Genomic DNA, 19,675 nt, shown 5'->3' on the forward strand with positions numbered 1-19,675 from the left:
TCAATATTTCCATCAACACAAAATCTGTTATAAAGATGGGAGAGATCGGGCCATTTCCTTCGGCACAGGGTTTCAGATTTTGAAAAACCAAACGCCAAACCAAACCAAACAAGATCTGTTGTAAAGATTATATATCTGCGAACCCCTACTGGTACCTCACCCGCAGAGGGTCTCAATTTTCAATACTTCTATTTGTCATAACTTGCGAAACAAGTCAGCGATTCTTTACAACTTGCTATGTTTAAATATTGCTCTTAAAATAAATAAATGTTCGATTTTTGTAGTTATGCCCATACCAATATTTTTATTTGTATTATATGGAGTATGAAAATGGAATACTTCGGTCGACTACATCTGATACTTCTTGCACAGTTTTCCTTTTTCTAAAAAAATATCACATATATCATATAATGTGAAGCAAGTAAGCATTATAGTCCAACCCTGACACGTCGCAATATTTATATCATATTTATTTAGGTCTGATACGAAATGGCACATTCCTTAGAAATCTACTACATAGAGGGTCAACAATTTTGATAATGATAACAGAAGTCAAAATATATTTAAATAATCGAACGTTGGCTAAGGATATACAGGGTGAGATGAAAAAGCTGCTGTCATTTCTAAGCCACTCGTCCGACAGCTGTTAAAATTATTCCACTTACACCTCATTATATTGTTTACAAGCGTACAAAAGCATTTTGGTGAGAATTTTCCACAAAAAAAAAAGTTATTCGTGATGGAATTCAAGCGTGATTTCTTTATATTTGGCTGGAAAACTACAAATGGCTTCCGTTAGAGAACTCCAGCATTTAAATGTAAATAAATCTTTTGTGTCTCGTACCATCGCTCGTTACCGTGATATTGGTAGCGTAGCCCGACATCAAGGAAGTGGACGAAAGAAAACAGCAACATCAGCAGAAATGGTTCGAAAAGTAAAGAGGCGACTTGAGCGAAACCCGCGTCGCAGTGGCCGAAAAATGGTTTGTGAGCTGAACATATCGCAATATTCCATTCGGCAAATATTGAAAAATGAGCTCGGGGTAAAGCCATTGAAATTCCAAAAAGTGCAAGAACTCCCATTGCAATAGAAAGAAAATAGACTAAAAAGAGCAAAGGGTTGCTTCGCTTGGCGGAAAGTGGTGAACTACCGATGAGAAAACATTCGATGTCCAGCAGTTTGCAAACCAAACAAAATGATCGTGCTTACTTGCCAAAGAAGTCAGCTGAAAATGTGCACCTTCGGTTGGTCATCAGAACTCAAGCAATGGCCATGGTGATGGTGTGGGCCGCGCTAACAGCCGATGGTCGCACTCCGCTCGTGTTAATCGATCGTGGTATCAGAATAAATGCCGAAATATTGTAGCGAAAATATTCTGCAGGGTGTATTCAAGCTTTGGGCTTGCAAATATTTTGGCCGCAGATCTTGGACATTCCAAAAGGACTCAACACGCGCCACCCAAGAATAGTTACAAAATGAGTTTCCTCGCTTCATTTCCAGCGCACAGTGGCCACCAAAATCTCCGGATACCAATCCGTTGGACTATTGTGTCTGGAGTATTTTGGAAAGCAAGGTTGGCACTACAAAAATATCAAAGTGTCGATCACCTCAATCAAGCGCTTTGCAGGGAATGGTCCAAATACCGCAGAGCAACATTCGGGCAGCGTGTGATGGTTTCATTGGCCGTTTGAAGGCCATAATTCGTCGCAAAGGTGATTAATTAGAACAAATCTAAACCTTATCTAAAATTTGATGATATTTCCGAGATTTTTTGTTTTCATTCAATAATTCAATAAAACTGTACATCTATCGGCAAATCCAACTGATACGTTTCAACTGTTTTTATACCCTCCACCAAAAAAAATTTGGTGGGTATATTAAGTTCGTCATTCCGTTTGTAACTCATCGAAATAATCATTTTAGACCCAGCAAAGTATATATATTCTTGATCAGCGTAAAATTCTAAGACGATTTAGTCCTGTCCGTCCGTCTGTTGTAATCACGCTACAGTCTAAACGAATTAAGATAGGAAGCTAAAATTTTGCACAGATCTATCTTTTGTCTGCAGGCAGGTCAAGTTCGAAAATGGGGTATATCGGTCCACGATATCGTATAGCCCCCATATAACGTTACCCCGCGATATTCGATATTTTGATGATTTTAGCCACATTTTCCAATCGTATTGTCTGAAAATCCACACACGGAGTTCTTTGTGAGCACTTTACCCCTGAAACGGAATTGTCTATATAGGTCCATATATCGGTACTCCCCGGTATTTTGATGATTTTACCCACATTTTTCAACGGAATTGTCTGATAATCCATACAAAGAGTTCTTTGTGAGTACTTTACTCCTGAAAGAGAGTTGTTTGTATAGGTCCACGATATCGTATATCCGCCATATAACGGTACCCTCTGATATTAGGTATTTTGATGATTTCAGCCACATTTTTCAACGGAATTGTCTGAAATTCCACACAAGGGGTTCTTTGTGAGCACTTTACCCCCTGACATAGAGTTCTCTATATAGGTTAACGATATCGTATAGCGGTACCCCCGTTATTCGGTATTTTGATGATTTTAGCTATATATTCCAATAGTATTCTCTGAAAATCCACACAAGGATTTCTTTGTGAGCACTTTAACCCCTGAAAGGTATTTGTCTATATAGGTCCACAAATATCGTATATCCCCCATATAACGGTACCCCCGATATTCGGGATTTTGATGATTTTAGCCACATTTCCCAATGGAATTATCTGAAAATCCACACAAGGAGTTCCTTGTGAGTACTTTACCAACAGACATAGATTTGTCTATATAGGTCCACAATAGCGTATATCCCCCATATATCGGCACTTTCCGATATTAGGTATTTTAAAGATTTTAACAGAATTTTCAATGGATTTTATTTTTTTGAATATTTTCTAATTCGTTCCAAATGGTGGAGGGTATTCAAAGTTCGACCCGGCCGAACTTACTGCTTTTTTACTTGATTTTTTACAATTTGTCGCAATGAGTGATAATCATTGGACAACTAAAAGTTCAAAAAAAAGAAGGACAAGGTATTTGTTTAGTATTTTAAGAATCAACTTCTTTACATGGCTTGGGAACTGCTAACATTGAACCGCAACCGCAAACCGCCTTGTTATCTGCGATCAATTAATCATTCGTCTAAGGTAACTCCTTCGGAGCAGAAATAATGAGGTAGCACTCACTTCGGCACCGTCTGTATGGGATGTTGTCGATTCGACAATTAACATTAACAATAATTGTAACGTCTAACTTTCAGAAACGAATATTACATAATGAAAGGGTAATGCAATCAACTTCTCATTTGAAAGCAATTGAAACCCATTATCCACTTTGTGGTTAACTTCTATCAAATGCATCCAGGTCATTAGAAGGCCAGCGAAAAAAGACGAAGTCATTTTCAAAACAAAACCCATAATTAATAATTAGAAATATTACACTTCACTTTTTTTTTTTCATTTTGTTGGTTGGTTGGTTAGTTGGTTATCTAGAGCAGCAGCCCCACTTCGCCGTTTACAGCTGTTCGGCCACTTAAAAAGGTGGCTGACTAGCCGGGCGATAACAATGCAAGCTGTACATCACAAATTTGCTATGGATATCGAATAAAGGAATGCAATGATTTTGGAATCCACTTTAGCCTTGCTAAGAATAACAACAACAAAAAAACAAATGCATATAATTGTTTACTTTGCTACTAATGAATTTGACAGATAGTCTATCTGTCCGTCCCTCAACTGGTGGCATATTCAAATCCTTGATATGACACAATATGTGGCACAAGTACGTAGAAGCAAATGTTGCATTTTGTTGGTATTGTTTTAATTGAACAACGTTTGTGAGTGTGTGTGTGTGTGTATTTTGTAGTTTACTTTATAAGACATGACCTTTCCATATTGAATTGTTGTTATTTTTTCGTTCGCTGCAATTGAAAATTTGTTTATAGAATACTCAAGTAATCAAGCGTTGAATGAATTGTCTTTTTTTCATTCGGGGAGTTTAATTTTAAAAAAAGGGAGACCTCAATTACCTCGAGGCACTTTATTGCCCCTTTGACAGACAAATGTAAGACGGCGAGTGTACCGCCTTGTGCCACACACTCGCCCCCGTTCGTGTTGACAAACATATCTTTGGCAGCTGCACGTTGTTGGTGGTGGCAAAGGACGTGTGTTTACAAAAGAACAAAAGGATGAGACATTATACTATTTGCCAATAGAAATGTAAGCTACTTTGTAATTGTGGTTTAATTTTATCGATGTGTGGCGGGAGAGCCAGATTCAATTGCTAACCAAAAACCACTGAATAATGAATTTCCTTACCAAATTTTTGGAAGTCGTAACTGCTTAAAAATCAGACTACTTTATCGTTATTTTTGCAAAGACTTTTTAAAGGAACAAGTTAAATAGTATAAGACGGTTTTGCCGACAGATGTATACCCTAACTAAGTATGATATAAATATTGCGACGTGAAGATTTGGAGTATATTGGTTACTTCCTTCACTGTATATAAGACATGTGACAATTTTTATACCCTACACCACAAGGTGGTCAGGGTATAATGTCTTTGTGCATTTGTTTGTAACAGGCAAAAGGAAACGAGATAGACCCATAGTTCCTTTTGATGATCTGCATAGAATCACATTCTGAGTCGATTTATGCATGTCCGTCCGTCCGTCTGTCCATGTGTTTTTGTAAACAAAGTACAGTTCGCATTTATTGCCCTATCCAGATGAAATTTTGCACAAATCATTTGTTTGGCCCAAGGACGAACCCTATTGAAATTGGAGATAATCGGTGAAAATTTAGATATAGCTCCCATACATATCTTCGTCCGATTTGCCTTTTATTGTGCACCAAACGTGTAATATCAGTCCGAATTGTATGGAATTTTGCACGTACGATCAGATTGAACCTGAAAATAAGTATGCCAAATTTGATCGAAATCGGTTCAGATATAGCTATAGCTCCCATATATATTGTTCATTCGCATTGCTATTTTTGTCCTCCGCAGCAGTAATATGCACCCTGTAACAACAATATTCAGGGAAATATATCAAATACAGCTCAGAAATACATTTGCTAAATTTTATCGAGATCGGTTCAGATTTGGATATAGCTCCGATTTACTTTTTATTGTGCACCAAACGTCTAATATTTGTCTAAATGGGATGGAATTTGGCACTTACGACCGAATTGAGTCTAGAAGCTAGTGTGTCAAATTTGGTGAAGATCGGTTCAGATATAGCTATAGCTCCCATATATACTGTTCATCCGATTTGTCATATTTGTTACCCACAGCCGTAATATGCACTCCAACGAGTGCATACCCACGATATTCAGGGAAATATATCAAATACAGCTCAGAAATATCTTTGCAAATTTTATCGAGATCTGTTCCGATTTGGATATAGCTCCCATATATATTTTTATCGGATTTCAAATTAATTGTGCACCAAATGGGCAATTCAAGTCCGAATTTAAAAAATAAATGCTTCGGCACATTTAGTCCTTTGAATTTTAAATTATAATTGTAATCATAGGATATATGATTGAATTCTCCCATAAAAACTTTTAATTGTTGTGCGCAGCTCTACTAAATTAGCAAAGTGGTGTAGGTTATCATAAAGTCGGCCCCGACCGACTTTAAGACTTTCTTTACTGGTTAGAAAATGTTAAAATGTGTTTCAGGTACCATATATAGTGGACCATTTTTCCATTTTCATACTTCGTCTTATACAGATGGAAATTCGAAAATGTTGGCCCTTTTCTCGGGAAGGTACCACAAGCAGTGGACGGATATATTCCATCTTCACAGCAGATCTGTGTTGTGTTAAATAATGGGATGTGTGAAAAATGAAGAGAACCGGATGTTTATTTTGGATTTTACGAGCTTCATGTCTATTTCAAATTTGGACCTTTTGTGGGAGAGGTACCAGAAAGAGTGGACCGATATATCCCGTCGTCATAACAGATCTTGTATTAGGAGATATAATAAGATGTGTGAACTATTAAGGGAACCGAATTTTTATTTCGGATTTTATAATAATCATAATTTTGACCATTAGCGGGCGGGGCACAAAAAGGAGAGGACCTCTATATTCTATCTTTACACAAGACCTTGTGTCAGTAAAAATTTTGTGATGCGTGTACTTTGTAGACAATCGGACTCTTATAATAGATGGAGTGGACCGATATTGACCATTTCCGACCTCAATCTAAGTTTTATAATAATATCACGATGTAATAAGTTTGGACCAAATCGGGAACTTCGAGAGTTATCGTGCGCACCAGCCAGCTAGCCAAATGGACGGATGGGTATGGCTAGATCGACTCCAAATGTCCTGAAACGGATTTGGTCCAAAGAGACCTAGAATCTAAAAACGTCATTTCGATGTGGCACGTTTAGAACGTATCAAAAGATACAGGTCGCATTTATTATCCGATTGAGATTAAATTTTGCAAACAATACTTGTTTGACCCTATTGCAATTGGTGATAATCGGTTCAAATTTAGATATAGCTCCCATATACAGGGTTGCCCATATTCGGCGGACCCATGACTCTTTGGGCCCATTCCAATCGACGAGGCTTGTCCGCTTAATATAAACGCTTAATGGTGTTCTTAGAAGGCGCACTTCTCACATTTTTTAATGTTTTAAAAGCACGTTGAGTTTTCACAATTGACTTCTTCTGTTGAATGTAAATTTCAACTATTTCAGAGCGCTCGCGTGGCGTGTATTGGTTCATGGTAAAAATCTACTTGGACTGACGCTTCAAACGCGGTATGTCATTAAGCGATGTGACATCTCTGTCAAAAGTTATGGCGTTGCCAGATGGGTCCGTCGAATATGGACAACCCTGTACATCTTCAACCGACTTCGGCCAATATCATCAAATGGTCAATAACAGTCCAAAATGACCTGCATTTTGGCACATCCGACCCTGAGTTCGGTCGAGAAGCAAGTACAAAAAAAAAAAGGTTGAGAAAATCGGTTCTGGTATAGCTATAGCTCCCATATATATGTTTTATCCGATATAGGGTTTAAAGTCCCTCACACGCGTAATATGCACTCCATAAGAATGACATATGGTACCGGGCATCATATACCTCTCACAAATATATATGCAAAATTTTATCGAGATCGGTTTAGATTAGGAAATAACTTCCTTTTATATTTTTATCCGATATCAGGGTTAATGTGCACCAAATGACCAAATAGACTGAATTTTGGCAAGTTCGAGTGAATTCATCGTAGAAACAAGTATTTCACATTTGGTGAAAATCGGTTCAGATGTAGCTACAGCCCAAACATATATGTTTCATTCGATTTGGTGTTAAAGTCCCTCACATGCGTAATATGCCCAAATTGAATAGATTTTTTACCCTCCACCTTGGAAAGGAGAGTATATTAACTTTGTCATTCCGTTTGTAACATCCTTAAATATTCGTCGTAGACCCCATAAAGTATATATATTCATAATCAGCATAAAATTCTAAGTCGATTTAACGATGTCCGTCTGTCTGTCTGTTGAAATCACGATGTAGCCCACATTATTTGATGTAGAGCTTCAAAATTTAGCAGAATAATTTGTAGTGTGTCTAGAATGGTTGGTATTGAAAATGAGATATATCGGTCCACGTTTTGGTACGGTCCTTTACCCTAAGGTAGAGGGTATTAAAAGTTCGGCCCGGCCGAACTTTATGTTTTTTATACCCTACACCACAAGGTGGTCAGGGTGCTATGCCTATGTGCATTTGTTTGTAACAGGCAAAAGGAAACGAGATAGACCCATAGTTTCTTTTGATGATCTGCATAGAATCACTTTCTGAGTTGATTTATGCATGTCAGTCCGTCTGTCCGTCCGTCTGTCCATGTATTCTTGTGAACAAAATGCAGGTCACATTTATTATCCGATTGAGATGAAATTTTGCAAACAACATTTGTTTGGCCCAAGGACGAACCCTATTGAAATTGGAGATAATCGGTAAAAAATTTGATATAGTTCCCATATATATCTTTATCTGATTTCAAATTAATTTTGCACCAAATGGGCAATACAAGTCCGAATTTAAAAGATACAAATGCTTTGGCATATTTAGTCCTTTGAATTTTAAATTATAATTATAATCATAGCGTGTATGATTGAATTCTCCCATAAAAACTTTTAATTATTAAGTGGACCTCAACTAAATTAGCAAAGTGGTGTAGGGTATCATAAAATCGGCCCCGCCCGACTTTAGGACTTTCTTTACTGGTTTTTAATTTGCTTCATATTCAACCGAATTTTACCATTTGGTGAAACTTGATTCGGTATATCTATCGAAGTCACATTATAAACTATATATACTATGAACTATATCGAAGTCATATTAAGCCCTATACAGCAATGTTATTTGGTTCATAGTTGGTATGATCTACTTCGCTTAAATTCCCAATATAAACTTTTTTGTACAAAATACGAATAGTCGGCCCCGCGCGACTTTTGACCTTTTCTTACTGTTTTTTTAAACTTGAGATATCCCAATAGTTATATCAACGCAAGATATGATGTTAATATGAGATCTATTGGAACACTACTTTTGGTACCTACCCCACAAAAAGTCAATATTTTGAATAATCACAAGTCTCATAACATGTGCATATTTCTATCAACCATAGTTCCAATTTGAATATTGGATATGACGGTCAATATTTTCAAAAAAAAAAAAAAAAAAACAGTAAAGAAAGACCTAAAGTCGGGCGGGGCCGATTTTATGATACGCTACACCACATTGATAATTTAGTTGAGCTCCACATAATAATTAAAAGTTTTTATGGGAGAATTCAATCATACACGCTATGATTATAATTATAATTTAAAATTCAAAGGGCTAAATATGCCGAAGCATTTGTATCTTTTAAATTCGGACTTGTATTGCCATTTGGTGCACAATTAATTTAAAATCGGATAAAGATATTTATAGGAGCTATATCCAAATCGGAACAGATCTCGATAAAATTTGGCAAATATATTTCTGAGCTGTATTTGTTACATTTCCCTGAATATCGTTGTTACGGAGTGCATATTACGGCTGTGGGTAACAAATAAAATAAATCGGATGAACAATATATATGGGAGCTATAACTATCTCTGAAACGATCTTCACCAAATTTGGCATACTATCTTCCAGACTCAATTCGGTCGCATGTGTCAAATTAAATCCTATTTGGACAAATATTAGACATTTGGTGCACAATAAAAGGTAAATCGGACGAAGTTATATATCGGAGCTATATCTAAATCTGAAGCGATCTCGATAAAATTTAGCAAAGGTATTTCTGAGCTGCATTTGATATATTTCCCCAAATATTGTTGTTACAGAGTGCATATTACGGCTGCGGAGGACAATAATAACAAATCGGATGAACAACATATATGGGAGCTATAGCTATATCTGAACCGATTTCGATCAAATTTGGCATACTTATTTTCAGGCCTAATTTGGTTGTATGTGCAAAATTCCATGCTATTCGGGCTGATATTACACGTTTGGTGCACAATAAAAAGCAAATCGAAAGAAGATATATATGGGAGCTATATCTAAATTTTTACCGATTATCTCCAATTTCAATAGGATTCGTCCTTGGGTCAAACAAATGTTGTTTGGAAAATTTCATCTCAATCGGATAATAAATGCGACCTGCATTATGTTCACAAGAATACATGGACAGACGTGATTCACAAGAATACATGGACTCAGAAAGTGATTCTATGCAGATCATCAAAAGGAACTTTGGGTCTATCTCGTTTCCTTTTGCCTGTTACAAACAAATGCACAAAGACATAATACCCTGACCACCTTGTGGTGTAGGGTATAAAAACTTATATAAAATGGAGGAAGTAGTCGATGTAGTCCAAACATGGCGCGTCGTAATATTATAGAGTAAGGCCAGATGTGAAGGGGACAAAATGGACCACTCCTTTGGCATTTCGTTCACAACTGATCAATAATTTGAATAATCATACGCAAGTCAAACTATATTTCAATAAACTGAAATTGGCTAAGGGTGCACACCGACAGATACTTTTATTTATGTCTGCGACTTTGATCTTTTCGTCACAAATCCAATTTACTCATAAATGCAATTTCACAATTCAATTCATAAATTTTCCAATAACCACACTTTTTCAACACAATTCATGATTACAAAATCATAAACACAACAATGGCAATCAAGTAGAGTGTATATCATTCGATTCGATAATATATCAGTCGGGCAGATGTTTGAGATATAATTTCTTGGAAAACACTTTGGAATTTCATCAGTCCAGTTGGTGTAAGTGTAAGTGTCAGTGTCAGCGGCAATCGACCGGCGAGAACTGAATCGAAAAGCTTTCAAATTATCTTCATAATTTACACTTTTCTATTTCGAAGATAACATTTTTCATGTTGAGGGGGGAACGAAGAAGGAGGGTGCGCGTTGACCTCCCTTTAAATTAAACACTTGTTAAAATTCAATTCGAAATAATAAATAACATTCAAGTGCAACCAGTGGCGGCGAATTGCAAACATCTGGATGGAATTTTTCGTAATACGAGGTGACCCAATTTCATATTTTCTCTTCGCCTGAGTCTTCTTGGCGGTAAAAGTTTTCAAGCAATTCATAAACACTTAATTTGCTTACGAAATATTGTTCACAGCACCATCTCAGCTTTTGATGAAGTTATTTAGAAAATTTATTCAAAACGATTTTCAACCAGTCATCAATAGGAGGGTGAAAATGTTAGGCTGTTAAATTGAATATTTCATAGTGTTTTATGAAGTTTATCGAATATTTCATTCATATGGTTAATGTTTCGATAGCTACGCAGCCTTTGTGATAACACCGCCATGTGAGAGCAGAACTAGAAAATAGGCTAGAGAATACATATGCCCACGCTGCAATTGTGTGGCCCTTTTCACAGCTGTCAGGCCCCAACCGATTCAAGTATTTAACATTTTTGTTGTTTTGTTTTGTTTTTATTTCGAATTTTATTTCCAGTTTTTTCAATTCAATTTTTTGTTTTCTTTTGGGAAATCTCATGGACAATTGTATCAGACAACACCTCGTAAACAATTTTTAATATTTGTTTTTTGTTTCATTCTTAATATTACAAATTTTCAAAACAACATAAATTTGTTAAGTGGTGAAGTTTAGAAGAACTTCTGTTATTTTAAATCGTTTGTTTGTTATTTTTTTATTAATTACCGTATATTGCTCTGATATTTTTGTTGCCATAACATTTGAATTTTATTTGATGAGAGAGGCTATGTGGAGGCTTATAACATAATGTCGGGAGCGAATTCGAATAGTTAGTGGAAAAATTCATTTTTCGTAGATCCTTCAATAGACGCAAGACTCAAACGGATAAAGGATTTTCACAAAAGGCTATTGAAAATTCATCTCTTCTTCAGATCTTCTGAGATAAGTTTATTAGGTCTTCTATGGGAAGTTTCCGAGATCTTCCTTCTCGTTTTCTAAGTGAATAAATCCAGGAAGAAGTTCTAAAGGTCATCTTTAAGATAACTTCCAAGTCATCTTTCATGAGAAGGCTTCGAGCCTTCCGTGTATGGATTACCAAGTCTTCTTTGACAAATTAGTCCGGGCTACAATGCGAAAACCTCGCGGTTTTCAATGTGAGAGTTCCAGGATTTGTATAAGAAGTTCTCCAGGAGAAGACCTTCAGGTCTTCAATGAGAAGATCTTCAGGACTTTAAAGAGAAGACCTCGAGGTATTCAATAAGAAGACCTCCAGGTCTTCGTAAGAAAACCTCCAGGTCTTCAATAAAAAAAACCTCCAGGTCTTCAATAAGAAGACCTCCTGCTATTCAATAAGAATACCTGCCGGTCTTCCAGGTCCAGGTCTTCAATAAAAAAACCTCCAGGTCTTTAATAAGAAGACCTCCTGCTATTCAATAAGAATACCTGCCGGTCTTCTGTATGACAACTGCGCGCGCTTTTGTGTGAAAAGACCTCAAGCTCGTATGTGAGCTCTTCTGTGAGAAGACTTTCAGCTCTTCGATAAGAAGACCTTCAGCTCTTCGGTGAGAAGACCTCCAGAATTTCTACGAGAGAAGACCTTGCCAGCTCTCTTCTATAAGAGAAGACCTGGCCAGCTCTTCTATAAGAGAAGACCTCGCCAGCTCTCTTCTATGAGAGTAGACCTGTCCAGCTCTTCTATGAGAGAAGACCTCGCCAGTTCTTCTATGGGAGAGGACCTCGCCAGCTCTTCTATGAGAGAAGACCTCTAGCTCTTCTATGGGAGAGGACCTCGCCAGCTCTTCTGTGGGAGAGGACCTCGCCAGCTCTTCTGTGAGAAACCTCCAGGTCCTTTATGAGAAGACGTCAATTTCTTCTATGAGAAAACCTCCAGCTCTTCTGTGAGAAACCTTCAGGTCATTTATGAGAAGACGTCCAGGTCTTCTATGAGAGAGGACCTCGCCAGCTCTTTTCTATAACAGAAGACCTCGCCAGCTCTCTTCTATGTTAGAAGACCTGGCCAGCTCTTCTATGAGAGAAGACCTCGCCAGTTCTTTTATGAGAGAAGGCCTCGCTAGCTCTCTTCTATGAGAGAAGACCTCGCCAGCTCTCCCCAAGAAAGAAGACCTGTCCAGCTCTTCTATGAGAGAAGACCTGTCCAGCTCTTCTATGAGAGAAGACCTCGCCAGTTCTTCTATGGTAGAGGACATCGTCAGCTCTTCTGTGAGAAACCTCCAGGTACTTTATGAGAAGACGTCCATTTCTTCTATGAGAAGACCTCCAGCTCTTCTGTGAGAAACCTTCAGGCCATTTATGAGAAGGCGTCCAGGTCTTCTATGAGAGAGGATCTCGTCAGCTCTTCTATGAGAGAGGATCTCGCCAGCTCTTCTATAAGAGAGGACCACCTATAAGAGAAGACATACCAGGTCTTCTGTGAGAAGACCTCCTGGGCTTTCATGAGAAGGCATCTGCGTCTTCCATTAGAAGACGTCCATGTCTTCCATTAGAAGACGTCCAGGTCTTTCATTAGAACAACCCCAGGCCTTCCATGAAAAGACCTCCAGGTCTATAATAAGAAGATATCCATGTCTTCTATGAGAAGACCTCCGGAACTCATTAAATACACGAACTTTTGAACTCATTAAAAACGCGATTTTTCCGTAAACATTTCTCATACAGTTTTTATCAACCTCCTTCAAGTTCTACCCCTTCTTTAAACAATTCATATAAACAAAATAATAATCCAAATATATATACAACAATTTTCAAAATTTACGATCACAATTTCGTACTTACCACAACAACAGGAAGCACCAGACCAATTAAATACAACAAGAAATTATTGATTGTGGATTCTTTGAAAGGATGCATCAGCGATTCATCGTCACAAAAGAAACCGCGTTTATACGACTCGCCCCACAGGAAAAAGCACAGAATGGGGAAGAGAACTGCAACGATAATAAAAAGCAAAACAAAAAACGAAATTAACAACAAATGAAAACAAACAATTAACTAAAAAAGAAAACTTAATAAATATTTTGACAGCCGTATTAACTCCGCCAACCAATGCACACCAGGGCTGGAGAGAGGAACATTTATAAATTGTTTGTTTACAACATTTAAACAACAACAACCAAAAAGCTGGGAAGGAAAACAGTTTTTAAGGCAAAACAAGCTTTTGTGCTTTAGTGTTTCGAGTTGTAAAGCAACAAATTAAGTCATAAAAATCTTCATTGATCTACTTCCTCAATTAACTAATTGGACCGAATAGTCGCGATTGGCAGGGGGAAAATAAAACGTTTATGCTTTTTCAGCCGAATTGGCCACACATCCAGCCGGGTTCCACTGCCCAAACTTTGATGGGAATTCTTTTTCAGGGAATATTTTTTATTGTGCTTTTTTTCTTCGGTCCCGTTGATGCATTTTTCATGTAAATAAGGAAGTTGCGGTAGATATGTAGAATCACTTTTTTAATATTATCCAGAAATTGCTGGACTGGCTGGCTAGAGTAAACAATTTGTTCTGCAGCTATTTTTAAACAATTCCATGACAATACGATTAGAGTTTTTTTTTTTTTTTTTTTTGAAAGGCAATGATGCTGCATCGTTTTTTATTTTCGTTACACTTAAAGAGTCAATTCCAAGGATCCACACTTGCCGCCATATGGCAAGACAAGTGTGTGTGTGTGTCCATGTGTCTAATTTCCAAGTGTTTAGAAATAGGATCTCAAGCATTTCATATTTCAAAGTGACAAAGTTGGAAGCGAAGAACGATCTCAATCGGCGGATGTTGAAAATTATTGGTAATGAGGCGTCAAATTGTCTACGACTGTCTAGTCCGGAGATTTGCTTAAGAAATTGGAGATTTGATTTCATCTTTTTTCTCAAGATCTATGACAATTAGAAAAATAAGTTCCCACAATTGAGTAGAAAAAATGAAGAGAGTCTCTCATAGACTGTTACATATTTCATTTATGATTTTATGGGACATAAATTCACAGTTTTGGACCATATACGATTTATACAACAATCGACAATTTTTGGGCTATGCCAAAACTTCGGTATACAAGTGTTGAGCTATACCATATGACTTCTAATTAATGAAACACGGACCTTCATGAACAATTGTCGGACTATACAAGAATGTGTACCGATATTGTTTTTACGTTTTTTTGAGCTTTATCTAAACTTGGACCGTTAACAATATTTCCAAACATAGAACCCAATTAAAATTTTCGGAACTTAACAAATGTGTACTCAAATTTAAAATCGAGTAAAGGCAGACCTTTATCGATTTTTTTTAAGCAGTATCAAAAAATGTCACGCTTAATCAAACCCTATATAAACAAGTAACAAGTGAAGTGAAGAAGGTAAGTTCGACCGAGCCGAACTTTTAATACCGTAGACCATATCCAAGGAAATTGACAAATTTCAAAAAAAAAAAAACCGACAACTACCACTTAAATGAAAACAGTTTTATGGGGACTATACGAAGACGTGGACATGTATACGAAATTTTTTGTCATAGGCTAATTACGAACTTCAAATACGAAATTTGTTACAATTACGGTGAATAGTGTCGCAAAAATCATGAAAATACGGAGCATCGGGAGGTACCGAAGATGTGGACCTGCACAGACAATTTGCTGTCTTAGGTTGTTGTACCCACTAGGATCTTCCAGTAGGAAATTTGAAACAATTTCGGTGAATAATGCTGCTGAAATCATCAAAATACCAAATATCGGGAGGTACCAATATATGGGGGCTATGCGAGGACTTGGAACTGCATACAAAAATATTTGTCATAGGCTGTAGTACCCATTACGAAATTGAAATACGAAATTTTAAATAATTCCGGTAAATAATGTCGCTAAAATCATGAAAATACCGAATATCGAGAGGTACCTTTATATGGGGGCTATACGAAAACGTGGACCGACATGGCCCATTTACGAACTTAGCCTGCCTACTGGTAAACTATGCATGTATGCAAAATTTTAGCCTTTTATTTCAATTCGTTCGAAAGATAGCGACAGACAGACGGAAAGACAGACAAACAGACAGACGGACATCGTTAATATGACAAAGTCAATATACCCTTCATAGAATGATGGCGGGTATAAAAAAAGCTATTAAGTTCCGGACCGGGCCGAACTTTTTATACCCTCCACAATTTGGAAAATAACTCATGTAAAAATATGTCTGTAAATGCCGAAATTTCAGTATTCGAGGTATGCGTTACTCTTACTATCGGCAGCGACCAATCCAAATTTCATAAAATTCTGTAAAAGTCTTGGCTACAATCAAAACAGCGAATATCGGGAGCATAGGGGCCCGATAGGGAAAATTGTTCTACATAAGCAGAAGGATCCATTGTGGAATCCCAATACTGATTATACCCTCAGCCTTTTGGCTAGTTTTACCCATACATATCATTTGATATGGCCACAGCGTGCCTCATTGAAATAACGATTTTAGACCCTAGTTTTCTTCGGATAAAATCCGTTTTAGGACACTTGGAGTCGATCTAGTCGGTGTCTGTCCGTCCATAACTCTCGAAGAGGATATCGGATTTAGTCGAAACTTGGTACATCGTAATATTATTATCAAACTTATATCGAGTTCAGAGATGGGCAATATCGACCCACTGCTTCCTCCCTTAGATAATATCAATTTTTTCAAAGAAAATAATTTACTGCACAGAAAGAAGAAGAATAATCCGATTGTGCTCCAACTTTGCAAATTTTAATATTTGCAGCAGTGCTAGTTCATGTGGTCCATATCGGTCGATCTTTGAATACCCGCCAGAATTGGAACGAATTTGGCAATCATAAACCATTAAAATATTCAAATGCGAAACTTGAATATAAAAATTCGGTGAATAATGTAGCTAAAATCAAGAAAATTCCGAATATGGGAGGTACCATTATATTGGGGCTATACGAAGACATGGACCTGCAAAGACAATTTTCTGTCATATGCTGCATCATCTATTACGAACTTCAAACACCAAATTTGAAACAATTCCGTTGAATAATGTCGCTAAAATCATCAAAATACCGAACAAAGGAAGGTACCAATATATGGGGCCTATACCCAAACGTAGACCTACATCACCCATCTTCAATACCAAAAGTCATGCAGACATAATACACATTTGAGTAAAATTTTATCAACCTATTTCTTTTCGTTCGTAAGCTAGAGTTATTTTCACAGACGGACAGACGGAAAGACGGACGTACATCGCTAAATCGACATAGAATTCTATGCTAATCAGAAAATATATAATTTGTGGGGTCTAAAATGTATCTTTCGAGGCGTTACAAGCGGAATGAGAAACTTAATATACCCTCCATTTTTATACCCTACACCACAAGGTGGTCAGGGTATTATGTCTTTGTGCATTTGTTTGTAACAGGCAATAGGAAACGAGATAGACCCATAGTTCCTTTTGATGATCTGCATAGAATCACATTCTGAGTCGATTTATGCATGTCCGTCTGTCCGTCCGTCTGTCAATGTATTTTTGTGAACAAAATGCAGGTCGTATTTATTATCCGATTGAGATGAAATTTTCCAAACAATATTTGTTTGGCCCAACGACGAGCCCTGTTGAAATTGGAGATAATCGGTAAACATTTAGATATGGCTCCCAATATATCTTCGTCCGATTTGCCTTTTATTGTGCACCAAACGTGTAATATCAGCTCGAATAATATGGAATTTTGCACATACAACCAATTTAGGCCTGAAAATAAGTATGCCAAATTTGATCGAGATCGGTTCAGATATAGCTATAGCTCCCATATATATTGTTCATCCTATTTGTTATTTTTGTCCTCCGCAGCCGTAATAAGCACTCTGTAACAACAATATTTGGGGAAATATATCAAATGCAGCTCAGAAATACCTTTGCTAAATTTTATCGAGATCGGTTCAGATTTGGATATAGCTCCCATATATAACTACGTCCGATTTAACTTTTATTGTGCACCAAACGTCTAATATTTGCCCAAATGGTATGAAATTTGGCACATACGACCGAATTGAGTTTAGAAGGTAACATGACTAGTTTGGTGAAGATCGGTTCAGATATAGCTATAGCTCCCATATATATTGTTCATCCGATTTGTTGTATTTGTTACCCACAGCCGTAATATGCACTCCGTAACAACGATATTCAGGGAAATATATCAAATACAGCTCAGAAATATCTTTGCCAAATTTTATCGAGATCGGTTACATATTTAGTCCTTTGAACTTTAAATTATAATTATAATCATAGCGTGCATAAAAACTTTTAATTGTTATGTGGAGCTCTACTAAATTAGCAAAGTGGTGTAGGGTATCATAAAGCCGGCCCCGGCCGACTTTAAGACTTTCTTCACTGTTTTTTTTTTCTACTTTTTTCATAAATTTCATGCTTATGGTGTTCAAAAAATGTCAGGAGTATTAAAAAAAGTTTATAATATGAAATACTACAAAGACCTCTTAAAATTTCATACAACATAGCAAACTCATTCGTTATATCTAGCATTTTAGTGGCTGGGGAATATGTTTCCCATTTAATAACCAGAAAATATAACATTTCTCCATATTTAATGCCTTAAAAACTTGAAGTAGTTAGAAGTCATTGTAAATCATAAAAATTAATTTTAATTTTAACATTAAATAAAATCTTAATTGGCACTCAAAATCATTTGCCAAAACTATCATCATCATCGCCTTTGACATTGTCATAAAAAGAAGGCGACGCCAATTAATTAAGCAAAACATAAAAAATGAATTCCAAAAAAAAAAAATAAATATTTCCAAACATAACTTTGACATTGCTGCAATGCCATGAATTTATTCCAAATACCGGCTGGTTGCCACCACTCCAACGCTTTACTAACTAGAACTGCAGCAAGTTCTCCAAACTGAGGCAACACAACAACGACGACGATGACATCTGCCAGAGAAGATTGCGCAAGTCATTAAACTGGAATACGGGGACCCTTAGAAAATTCAACAATTTCATACAACATGTAAATGGTGTGGTATGTTCTTTGCTTGTCGCCAACAACAATCATGGATGCATGTAATTAAAAGAGCATTTGGAGTTTGTGTAAGGAACAGAACACCACCCCACACCATACCAGACATACACTAGGTTGCTAACTTGTGTATTTCATGCTACAATTGTTAATTGTTGGGGTGGATGGGAGCCGTTTGTCTCCTCTATGGGTCTCCATTTAATAGGACAACATTTTTAGAGATGAAAACTAAAAAGCGAAAAAAAACATTGTTCAAATTGTGTGGGTGACTGCCATCAGAATTGTTTGATGCGTTAGTTGGTTGCAGCCATAAATTTCAATTGAGCGTAATACCTGCAGAATTGTCTGCAAACAAATAAAAGGCAATGTGACAAACAACAAGAAAAACCCAGCTGAAATAAAGTTATTACGGCCTCCACCAAGGGGAGACCTTGAAACAATAAAAATACCTCAAGTCGAGTGAAACTACTACAAGCGAGTTGAAAATAGGCCCATGAATTATATTCAAAACTAGTTTAAAAGTTTCAGGTGGTGTTGCGACAGATATATATCCTCCGGGTGATGTACAGAAATATTAGAGCTACATATTACAAATTTAAATTTATTAAATTTATTGCAAAGATTGCAGAGAACTAGGAAATAATTTTGCATTTTATGAATGTTATGATTACCCCGAGCGACAAAATGCGATATTGACAAAATACAGGGTTGCCCATATTCGACGGACCCATCTGGCAACGCCATAACTTTTGATAGAGATGTCACATCGCTTAATGACATACCGCGTTTGAAGCGTCAGTCCAAGCAGATTTTACCATGAACCAATACACGCCACGCGAGTGCTCTGAAATAGTTGAAATTTACATTCAACAGAAGAAGTCAATTGTGAAAACTCATCGTGCTTTTAAAACATTAAAAAATGTGAAAAGTGCGCCTTCTAAAAACACCATTAAGCGTTTCTAATCCGAAGAGGCCATATAAAAGTCGACCAACGCGATCGGCCGAGAGCCAGTGTTGAGAGGTCCCCAAGAATATCCCAAAAAACGCCGTTCTCAGCAGTTGGGCATGGCACGGCCCACTTTACAACGGATTATTTGCGTTGATTTGCA

General features: G+C 37.0%; 1 protein-coding gene across 2 annotated transcripts in view; it reads right to left on the minus strand.

The window, feature by feature from the left end:
* LOC101895662 (putative phosphatidate phosphatase) overlaps window positions 1-19,675 on the minus strand; it is a 170,553-nt gene that overhangs the window by 22,547 nt on the left and 128,331 nt on the right. For both annotated transcript variants that reach the window (XM_059125391.1, XM_059125394.1), the window contains one exon: window positions 13,328-13,479. In XM_059125391.1, the coding sequence (XP_058981374.1) occupies window positions 13,328-13,479 (152 nt within the window). The remainder of the gene's footprint in view (window positions 1-13,327; window positions 13,480-19,675) is intronic.

This window comes from Musca domestica, unplaced genomic scaffold, assembly GCF_030504385.1.
Source record: "Musca domestica strain aabys unplaced genomic scaffold, Musca_domestica.polishedcontigs.V.1.1 10, whole genome shotgun sequence".
Lineage (NCBI taxonomy): Eukaryota > Metazoa > Arthropoda > Insecta > Diptera > Muscidae > Musca > Musca domestica.